At 41.5% G+C, this 10,803-nt stretch overlaps 6 protein-coding genes across 6 annotated transcripts; 2 read left to right on the top strand and 4 right to left on the bottom strand.

Annotated features, from left to right (window-relative positions):
* Positions 1-129: 129 nt before the first annotated feature.
* Positions 130-777, bottom strand: LOC131284083 (uncharacterized). The gene is made up of 2 exons (XM_058312938.1): positions 644-777; positions 130-580 (listed from the first exon to the last, which is right to left on the bottom strand). The coding sequence occupies exons 1-2, from the start codon at positions 676-678 to the stop codon at positions 130-132; spliced, it is 486 nt and encodes a 161-aa protein (XP_058168921.1). The 5' UTR covers positions 679-777.
* Positions 778-1,305: 528 nt separating this feature from the next.
* Positions 1,306-1,643, bottom strand: LOC131287331 (small ribosomal subunit protein eS28). The gene has a single exon (XM_058316371.1). The coding sequence runs from the start codon at positions 1,552-1,554 to the stop codon at positions 1,357-1,359; it is 198 nt and encodes a 65-aa protein (XP_058172354.1). The 5' UTR covers positions 1,555-1,643; the 3' UTR covers positions 1,306-1,356.
* A 341-nt stretch (positions 1,644-1,984) lies between these two features.
* On the top strand, positions 1,985-3,400 carry LOC131289810 (alanyl-tRNA editing protein Aarsd1). The gene has a single exon (XM_058319143.1). The coding sequence runs from the start codon at positions 2,022-2,024 to the stop codon at positions 3,255-3,257; it is 1,236 nt and encodes a 411-aa protein (XP_058175126.1). The 5' UTR covers positions 1,985-2,021; the 3' UTR covers positions 3,258-3,400.
* On the bottom strand, positions 3,315-4,296 carry LOC131289811 (3-hydroxyacyl-CoA dehydrogenase type-2). The gene has a single exon (XM_058319144.1). It carries the CDS (start codon positions 4,233-4,235, stop codon positions 3,468-3,470), a length of 768 nt encoding a protein of 255 aa, XP_058175127.1. The 5' UTR covers positions 4,236-4,296; the 3' UTR covers positions 3,315-3,467.
* Positions 4,297-4,781: 485 nt separating this feature from the next.
* Positions 4,782-5,686, top strand: LOC131283978 (glutaredoxin-3). Its single transcript, XM_058312827.1, has 3 exons — positions 4,782-4,916; positions 4,977-5,408; positions 5,484-5,686. The coding sequence occupies exons 1-3, from the start codon at positions 4,867-4,869 to the stop codon at positions 5,659-5,661; spliced, it is 660 nt and encodes a 219-aa protein (XP_058168810.1). The 5' UTR covers positions 4,782-4,866; the 3' UTR covers positions 5,662-5,686.
* Positions 5,687-5,751: 65 nt separating this feature from the next.
* On the bottom strand, positions 5,752-6,806 carry LOC131283979 (probable prefoldin subunit 5). The gene is made up of 4 exons (XM_058312828.1): positions 6,552-6,806; positions 6,362-6,492; positions 6,205-6,283; positions 5,752-6,141 (listed from the first exon to the last, which is right to left on the bottom strand). The coding sequence occupies exons 1-4, from the start codon at positions 6,651-6,653 to the stop codon at positions 5,959-5,961; spliced, it is 495 nt and encodes a 164-aa protein (XP_058168811.1). The 5' UTR covers positions 6,654-6,806; the 3' UTR covers positions 5,752-5,958.
* Positions 6,807-10,803: the final 3,997 nt, after the last annotated feature.

Below are 10,803 nucleotides of genomic sequence, written 5' to 3' on the forward strand. Positions count from 1 at the left end.
ATCTTCTTGGATTGTTGAACATGAGAACCGATGCCTGATGATTCTGGTTGGCGACGTTTTTGTCTGGGGCTGACAAGATCAAGGAACGGATTGTTAAAAAATCACAAATAATTTTGCGCTAAGAATATGTTACCATTCAACTGTTGGTGTGGAAGGTATGTCTGCAGTGACGGGTGATGGAACGCATTGTTCAAAAGTGGCATCTTCTGAAGTAATGATAGGTGCTTGATGGTTTATAGTCGTTGTTTCTAATGCGACTGCTGTAGAAACATCTTCTAACACTGATTCTTGTAAAAAGGAGTGCAAATGTTCCATCACTCGATGGAAATGTCTCGATTCTCGCACTGCTTCATGGTGTTTCCGGCAGCACTCTCGAAACGCGATACAGAATGCTATCGCATCGATGCAGCTCCTACACAGCGTGAAGTTAGTATCATTTTCGGATGAAAGTTGAACGCCGATGAAAGTATCGATGAAGCTCGTCATATCGGGACGAATGTATTGCTCGAATGGAAACAAGAGCAACAGATTTTCAGACGAGAAACAAAAATGACAATATTCATTTTCATTCGCAGAAGGTCTGGAAGAAACGAAATTTAATAATATGAAGCAACATTTACACTACACTGTTTCAGAAACTTACACTTTTAAGCCACTATCGCCCGGCGTATTTAGCATAGTTTACTAATTCTCAATGTCGGCTAGTTCTTTAACAAAAGAAGTAGGACATAAAGTAAACATACGTACTCAAACTGGCGTCCCTGTTTGGATTTCCGCTCAAACCAAGCACAGCGTTTCTCTAACGACAAACGTCAAATGAATGTCAAAAAGGCATTCAGGATCTTCATCAGTTTGGAATTACAAGCAGAAGGTCCAGTTCCAAATTGATCCTGTTACATTAGCGTAATTTAACCGCTTAATAGGTTTTTTCATCTACCCACACTTCCCATTCTGTATGTGAACACAATTTCTAACTTGTTAACTAATGACTTTACAAGTTTTTAATATTTCGCTTGGAACGTGCTCTGTTCAGAGCTATCAAAACTATGTTCGGATATCTATTTACAATGATCATATCTTTAGTAGAGCATTCAATTCTTATATTTTACTTCCACAAGCATAATGGTTTTGCTGGATACATTCATTTTTTCCTGCCCATCAATCCCTTGCCAATGGTTGTCGTATGCAACATTTCACCAGCGTACACGGGTAGAAAACATAACCTAGAAAAAGAGATAACATTGGTTAGGCCGCTAATTTCGAACACACCGGCACTAAACGATTGAAAAGCTCGAACCTACCTGATGGGGGTGTGAATGTCCTTTTCGTGGAAGCAAAACCAAGGCCCTATTAGATTTACCGCAGTCTTCTTGCCTCACGTTCAGACTCCAGCAGGGTCAGGATATCTCCCTCGCGGACGGGGCCCTTTACGTTGCGGATGATCTGTCGGTTTTGCTCGTTCAGGAACTCAACCTTCACCTGGGTACACTGTCCCTGGGAACCGGTACGACCCAGGACCTTCGTAACGCGTGCGAGCACAAACGACTTGTCCATGATTAGTTTTGTTGAACAATTTTCGGTATTTTCGGACCGATTATCTGAACTAGCGAGCGACCTGCGTGAGGCAAAACACGAGAAAGAAAGAAGCCTGTCATAATATGAAACGTCGTCTGTCAACAGTTTGCTTTTGACATTGCAGGGGAAGTGACCCAGTGCAAATGCTACGCATTATTGTTGTGAGTCAGACAACACGCCGAGTTCAACATTTCCACAAAATTTATCATAGAATTAAGAAAATTGGATAAAATCGTTTTTGTTTTATGATCGTTTGTGTTTTTTTATACTTTTAATAAATAGAAGACAGGTGCAAGAAAAATCAACGTTTATTTAAATTGTCCATCATGTGACACCGAAAAGGCTGAATTTCGGTACCAGGAGATTTGACATAACAATAAATCTTTTTTTAGTTCCATTCTAGTCCTCACTGCAGAATAAAACTGTTTGTGGAATACCGATAAAATATGGTTTTCAAATGCCAGGAGGATAGTTTCCTCAAAGAATTTAAAACAAAAGTTGTATCATGCGAAAAAATCAAGGGAGGTTTCAACGTGGTTCTTGAAGATACCGTACTGTTTCCGGAAGGAGGCGGCCAACCATCGGACCACGGAAGAGTAAATGATCGGCTGGTAAAATCGGTTATCCGAAAGGGAGCTCAAGCGGTTCACTTCATTGAGGATGAAACTGAATCGCCCCCGTTTACCGTTGGCGAAGAGGTCAGCCAGTCTGTTGACTGGGACCGAAGATTTGATCATATGCAACAACACTCCGGTCAACACTTGATAACGGCTATATTTGATCGCGAGTTTCAACTCAATACCAAATCCTGGTGGCTGGGCACCGACAGTTCTTACATAGTTCTCGATGCAAAAGACGTTACCCGGGAGCAGGTGGAAAGAGTGGAAAAAATCTGCAACCAACTGATCATCGATTGTACACCGGTTGGAGTCAAGGTTTATGAACCCAATGACCCGGCACTTCAATCAGATGTTACACGGGCAACCCGTGGTCTTCCCGAAGATGTCACCGGGCCGCTGAGGGTTGTGACCATTGAGGGCGTCGAAAGCAATATGTGCTGTGGAACACACGTGCGTAACCTGGGCCAGCTACAGGCGGTAAAACTTCTTAGCGTCGAGAAAGCGAAAAACAAATGCCTTGTCCATTTCCTCGTTGGAGGCAGGGTGTTGCGGAAACTATCCGAGTGCTACGAGAGAGAAGTTCAATTTAATTCCCTGCTGAACGGAGGCCCCCTCGCACACGTGGATTTGATCAAGAAGCTTCAAGCTACCGTTCGTGGTACGCAACGTGTCGCTAAAAAGCTTAGTACTGAGCTGGCCGCTGCCGAAGCAGAGCGATTGAATAAACTACAAGAAAATCCTCCAAAATATGTATTCTTACATCGTTGCGATGGGCCGGATTCCGATTTCGTTAACACCTTCCTACGTTTGTCGAAACTTCCAGAGAGCTTCATTTTTCTGACGAACGGTGATACGGATAGTAATGGCAAGGGGCAAATGGTACTGTTAGGAAAACAGGAAGATATTGCTAAGCTTGGACCGGAAATGTGCTCCCTTCTGGAGGGCAAGGGGAATGGAAAAGGTACTCGGTTTAATGCGAAGGTTAATAAGCTTAAGAATGTGGGACTATGTGAAAAATTAGTTCAAAGCCATTTTTCCGAAGAAGGTCTAGCTGAAAAGTAAGCGAAATCAAGTACGGTACACTGAAATTGAAATAAAAAGGACATGCACTATGCAATATATAGGAAATTTATTTTGATTTTCTCGTCATGCATTGAAAATGCCCTGAGAAAAGGAATCGTTTAACGATTTTTAACATGTATCCCACCGAGGTACTAAATAAATGCATCCGTTATGACCCATCGGAGTTTACATCTTCCACAGGGGTAGAGTTTATGGCATCATTCGAAGAGCGCCGTCCAGGCGAATTACTTCTCCGTTCAGAAGCGGATTATCGACGATGCTTTGAACAAGCTGGGCGTATTCAGCTGGCTCACCCAAACGCTGCGGAAATGGTATGGTCTTGGCCAAGAAGGCACGAACCTTCTCTGGCAATGCTTGCAGCATCGGGGTATTGAACAGTCCCGGGGCAATAGTCACAATCCGTATACCTTGCGTGCTGAGGTCTCTAGCAATGGGGAGCGTCATTCCGACGACAGCCGCTTTCGATGCCGAGTAGGCTGCTTGTCCAATCTGCCCGTCATACGCCGCCACCGATGCCGTATTAACAATCACACCACGCTGACCATCGGCGTTCGGTTCATTCTCGCCCATCAATCCAGCCGACAGACGGATGACGTTAAACGTACCGGCCGTGTTCACCAGGAGAACGCGTTGAAAATCCTCCAGTTTGTGTGCGACCTTCTTGTTGAAATTGTACGTCTTTACGGCCACCGCAATGCCGGCACAGTTGACCGACACGTCTAGGCGCCCAAATTTACTCTTGGCCACCTCCAGCGCACCGGTTACGTCTTTCTCCGATAGCACATCGACGGGAACGTACACCACTTTGTCCCCAATTTCCTTGGCAACTTCGTTGCCTTTCGAGGTTGGTAAATCACAAAGTAGAACATTGTAGCCGGCACGGGCAAAGCGCTCCACCGTAGCACGTCCAAGTCCCGAGGCTCCACCGGTCACCAAAGCAACAGCGTTCTTCAGCATTTTGATGGTGGAATGTAGTCTTTCCAGTGGATCCGATGTTGCTTTGCCGATCACTGATAAACGATCTCTATTATGTAATCAAGATAACACGGAGATGAGACAGTGACCTTGTAACAACACATAATCCGTGAAAAATTACCGTTCAAATAACTCTTTCTATTGCACTAAAGTTATAAAAGCATAAACTAATAACTAAATTGCTGGAAAAAGACGATCAACAAAAAAGCGTACAAATACAGAATAAAAAATAAACAAGTGGGATCAATTGACAGTTAAAGATTCGGCAAAATGAGATATCCTGCCGGAAATCGACAATCTTCGACGGGAGAAAATAATATGATTTAGAAATTAATGAATGATTATAAAATTTCCAATGGTTATCGACAATGAGTCACAACAAATGCTCAAATTTTATTATCGTTTGGAATACTTTTCAGCGACAAAACATTTTTTGAGCAATTATTTGATTCTACAATAGTGTATAATATTTCCACCGGGTGAAACTGATTTGAAGGCAGGACCGCTGCAGCAGTGACAGCTGCCGGATTTCGAGACCGCAATCACCTTTCCGACCGAGCGAAGCAGTTGTTGGAAGATTACCGCTGTACAGAGATCATCCGGGCTGACTAAGATGGTTATCACGAAAGTTTCTACAGAAGAACAGTACAAGCAGCTTATTGGGTAAGGCTGTTTAGTGCATTAATTTTCGTATGCTGATAACCATTTTTTCCCATTCATCAGCGCTGCCGGTGTATCGTTGGTGCTTTTTTCCGCGGAATGGGCAGAACAGTGTAAACAAATTACCGATGTGATGAATGAGCTCGCTAAACAACCCGAATTTAAGGCGATCCAGTTTCTCGACGTTCCTGCGGAGGACTTGTCGCAAGTATCGCTGCATCATCAGATAGACTCGGTCCCGACTGTTCTGTTTTTCCGTGCCGGTACCGCTCTCGATCGTATCGACGGCGTTGATGTTGGTTCGCTGACGCAAAAAGTGAAGAAATATGCCTCCGCCCCAGCGTCTCCATTAAGTTCGAGCGCCAGTTCAAACCTCGAAGAGAGGTTGAAGGCACTCATCAATCGCTCGAAAGTGATGATCTTCATGAAAGGGGACCGCAATACACCTCGTTGTGGCTTCTCAAAGCAACTGATAGCGATCGTCAATGATACAGGGTATGCTAGAAGACACACACCGCCGCCACATTGTGATTCTAATGAGCATCCATTCAATTGTTACTATGCTTTCAGAGTCGAGTACGATACGTTCGATATACTAACCGACGAGGCAGTCCGGCAAGGGTTAAAAACGTTCTCCAACTGGCCCACTTATCCCCAGGTGTATGTAAATGGTGAACTTATCGGTGGACTGGACATCATCAAAGAGCTGCTAGAGGGTGGCGAACTGAAGGAAACCTTGAACGCTTAGGGCGTAACACACTTCAATAGTAGTTTTACGCCTGTTTTGTGCGGTTTTTTTTTCGTTTGGTTAATTTATTTTTGCGTAAATGCAGTGTCAGACTCCGACATTCACTACAGCAGAATGAAGAATGTTATTTGGGTGTAATTAATGATCCGACGAAGATACGAACCGGCTTTCCGGGGAGAAACGATCAGCCTTTGGTTGCCTCTGTTATGAATAGACGATTGGTGACGTGGTTTTACTATTTTTTCTGAGGTATAATAAACCGTTTTCCATAAAGCGGAGCTAACAAACGAGTTTTATCTATGATTCTGCCTCACGCTTCTTTTGCATTTCTTTACTGAATAAAGCCAGCTTCATCTCCATAACCTCACGGATCGCTTCGCGAATTTTGGATTTCTCAATCCCGATGGATTCAATTTTTTCCAACTGTTCCTGCACGTACTCAACGCGCCGTTTGAAGAAGGCCTTCGCACTCTCGAGATCCTGGAAATGTGAGATTCACTTTTATCGTTGGCAAAAGAAATGTATCTAGATTGTGCGCCTTACATTTTCTACGTAATATCCAGTTCCAACTTCAATGATGACATTGTTAGCATCCTTTATCGTACCCGGGACGTACATGCTTCTGCAATTAAGTAAAAATTTGGCTTAATGAAACGAATCGGAAGGCACTACCGCTTTGTAAATACACTACGCAACTTACCCTGTCAGGGGCACCAGTATTTGTTTATCGTTCCAATCGGCTTTAAACTTTTCCAGTGCTTCTTTCGATGCCGAGTATTTCGATCTAGCCATTTTGATACTATTGAGAGAATCTTGAAACAGATTCAGTTCCTGCAAAGGTGGAAGAGCATTATAGAGTCGATCGTAGGCGTACTGCCGATTCATCGTACCTGATCTAGTTGATTTTTCAGCTGAGTCAATTGTTGCAAATTGAGGGTGTTGAGATCGATCTGCTGCATCTGCGGCTTTTCGCTGGCTGAAATTTGCGCCATCTTTACAATTGATCTCGATGGGTTTGTTCTAAGGAATCTAGCGGAGGTGAAATAGATGAACAACAATCCTAATTGAATTGATAATTTCCCGTTAAGGGAAAATTCTTTCTTCTTTTGTTGCTGCTGCGATCCTGCACGACACAGTTAGCGACTAGAAACCATCGAATAGCCATTTATGTCAAAATTTCCTGCATGCGCTTCGAATATAGCAGTGCAACCAGTAGATACGTTAATGTTGGACCGGAAAGATCCGTAAAGTAAAGACCAGGTAATGTACATACGAGTTAGCAGTACAAATAAATTTCAACATGTTTGTGCAAAACTCTGAACCAACTCTTAACCATAGATAACTATAAAAATTATAAATCACATAATCATATTCGTGCACAAAATGGAATTGATTGCCAACACTGGTTTCTCTTCGTCGACAGCCGTGTCAAAGCTGTCATCCGTGACAGTGACCCAAAATGCCGCTAAAATAGCGCGTTTGCCAATACATTTGTGTTGTAGAAACTGTTTGATTCGTTTGGATTGATCAACAGCTTTAATTTTCTGTAATAATGGCACATCAGGCTAATGTTAAAAGAGCTCGGGGGAAGCGGTCGGTAGAATGTGAACCCGTTCCAGTGGCATCTTTACCAAAAACACGATACAACCTTAGAAGCCAAGGTAGAAATCCCCAGGCGGACACTCGGATATAATAAAATCAACCCGTTTGCTCTTCAATTGCAGGTCCACCGAACTACGCACAGTTTGCAGACCAGGAATGCCCGATATGCCTTGAAGAGTATTCATCACCGATAACTATAGTTAATTGTGGACATTCTTTCTGTAGCGAATGCATTAAGAAGTGTATCGAAAAAGGAAGTTCCAAAACATGTCCAGTTTGTAAGAAACGCCTCGTAAATTCACTGTTCATCAGCTGTGAAGATTTCACAAAGCGAGTAGCAAAAAAATACTCAACCTCAAATAGACACAGTACAGTCAGTAGAGGAAAAAAATTCGAAGCATACCAGGCACAGCAAAGAAAAACCATCATTTAGCAACGTGTCTTTAAATTTGGGTAAAGAAGTTAGTTTAGGGTGAAGTAACGATTTCCGATATTTGTGATGAGAAGGAATTAGGACCTGATTAGGGTTAGTGAACTACAGATGCTCGATTATAAACCTGTGTTCTTTACCATTACATTGTAAATGGAAAATGGAAATTATGCTGAGGTAATAGAAAACTAAGAAACATTCATTATTACACTCAGTACAATTATCTTTCACCGTCATTCAAATCATTCAACAAGTGCCAAAATGATGTGATAGCATTTGTTGTCGTTTCTTGAATGTTATACTTACCTTTGTTTTTTAGTCTTAAGCAAATATATGCTCAATTGTGCAAACGATTGTACAGTAGTGACAAGAAGGTAACGAAATGAGGACCAACGTGGAATTCTACCTGCCAGTACCTCACTTGCTCACGTCCAATATAGCAGAACCGTGCAGTGACACAAACATAACAACGAAAAATATATAATTGAACTTCCCAAAATGAATTGCCATATGTGGCTGCTAGTAGCTTTGGTGTTCGTGTTATTCTTGCAAACGGAAGGATGCATTGATAATATCGTCTGCGTGGTGAGATGTGCAGTGCTCAAAGGCCGACGTGGAGCTTGCGTAGATGGCATTTGCGCTTGTGGTGTTACAAACGGCTAAATACATTCTTCAAAAATTGTTCGAAGTAACACCTTTCACTACTTTCTTGTTGTAGTTTTTTTTCTATGTTAAATCCGAAATGATTTAAACCGTATACACTTTCGAGAAAATTAATTAAAAAAATCATAAATGATCGCAATTCTTTTCTGTCCCATATGCAGATTAAATGATAAAAAGAAAACTGTTCAAAATAGCGTAATTCAAATAAAGTGTTACTACATTGTTGCCGTATTTGTTTGGTCTCCAAATTTATTTTTCGCATCTCAAACCCTGATTCTTCTCATTTACGATTTGGCCACCTTCACAATCTGCAGTCCCCGCTTTCTTAATTTAAGCCTACAAGAACGATTTACTAAATTTACCATTTTGCACTTTTGAACTACAAAGCCAGGCAAAGGGACTATGAATTTACAGCTTGTCAGCGTACTCACTTGCTGCGTACAACGAACCACAGATTGCATTGCATTGATAAAAATAACAACGAAAAATCTTAAATAAACGAAAAATGGTTGCCACGTGTTTGGAGTAGGATGACTCAGAAATTGTTGCCACATATTTCTGGTTTGTCCCCATGGCATTTGTGTCGTTTGCACGTTGTATAATCAGTTGTGTAAACGACTGGACAAATTTCTAAAAATCCAATTGGTAGGTATCAGATCAGTGAAAACGTAGAATTCTGTCCGCCAGTGCCTCACTTCCTGCGTACAACGAACCACAGAACCGTGCATTGATTTAAAAAATAACAACGAAAATTCTTATACAATGGAATTTTCCAGAAGAAAGATCCATTTGTGGCTGCTCGTCACTTTTGTACTCATTTTGGCGACAATACGATGCAAAATAAATTCAGAATGTAAGAATACTTGTGGAGGCCTAGGTGTTTGCACCAGAGGTGTTTGTTCATGCCCATTTTGAATAAAGAATTCTTAACAATTGTTAACAGCCAGTTGACTGTCTGAGCCAACAGTCAGAATTATTTTCACTACCGATTACGTGTGTGTGTTTTTTAATACTGGATCCGAATAAACTATGCATAATGAGCGCATAAGAGATTATTGGGATTAACCCAAGTTTACTATCAAATAGAACATTAGTAGGACATTTTAAGCAATGTATGCACGATGTTTGAATTATGTTTAAAAAACGGTTTGGACACGTGTTAGGAGCACGATGCCTCAGAAACTGATGCCACGTGTTTCTGATGCGTCTGCTTTGCATTTGTGTCGTCTGCACAATGTATAATCAGTTGTGTAAACGCCTGATCTGAAGGTGTATTTTGGATCGAGTCTCGCTCTCTTATTTATCACTTCAACCTACAAGGACGCTTTATTTTACGCGTTGGAAAACATAAAATGATGAAAAATGAATGTTTCGTGGCATGGTGCTTCTAATATTATTATTGCTTGAGTTTTTTTTAAATTACATAGTTTAGTTACATAGGGTTTGGTTTTTAAACACGTTTTACGCTGTGCTTTAAATGGACTTTGATAGATAGCTGAAATATGCTTTCGTAATCAGCGGCCCATGAGCGCCGAGGCTTACCACCTCGACGGCGTGGGTTTGAATCCCATCCGAAACTGGATGCTCCCCTGTACGAAAGGACTCCACGTGACCAGGCATTGGAGCAGGCATGACCAACGGCTTTCGTAATGGTGGAACTTGCTTTCGACGTCTTCAATAAATATATGAAATAGGATTTATTTGCGATTTAGCTGCTGAGAAAATCTCACTCCGTTGATCCAAACTATCTTTATCTTTTGGTTGCAACATTGTTTCTCTCCCTTAAATCTCCACAATTGTCTATGGATGATGACTTTATTTTATGTTCATTCAATTCTGTTTTTTTTTTATTTATGTTAAACGACTTCAACGTGGCCTTCATTCCACGATCTATAAATTGCGTCTTTTTAAAAAGCTAAATTTATTTTCTGTAGATCGTGTATTTTTGTCAATTTTGATTGGCTATGTCTTGTTTTTGATGAAACGAATCAACATTGCTAGACAGCTGGAGCACATTCGACATCATACGTATCAACTGAGCAAATAATTGATATAGAATGGATCATTTTCCGTAAGACGCCATTCGTACTTTACGACCAAACGGAAACGGTTGGAGGACGTTTTGTGCAATGGGCCTATTTGGAAGAGACATTCGTTTGAGCTTGATGGTAGTTTGCTTATTGATGCTGTTCATCCAGGTGGAAGGTCAATGTGATTGGATACAATGTTTCGTAAATTGTGCTTTCTTTAGAAAAGTACGAGGTACTTGCGTCAATGATTCTTGTATTTGCAAAGGATCACTCAATTCCTGACTAAAAAAAGATCGACCCAGAATGTTTGGAACAACCATGTTGGTGAGCTAGTGGTTTGGTTCTGACTGTTTTCCATGCACCATGTGCACAGGCTTCGAGCATTGATGTAAAATTTTGGCGTAATAAAAAAATGAA

Source organism: Anopheles ziemanni, chromosome 3, assembly GCF_943734765.1.
Source record: "Anopheles ziemanni chromosome 3, idAnoZiCoDA_A2_x.2, whole genome shotgun sequence".
In the NCBI taxonomy this organism is placed as follows: domain Eukaryota; kingdom Metazoa; phylum Arthropoda; class Insecta; order Diptera; family Culicidae; genus Anopheles; species Anopheles ziemanni.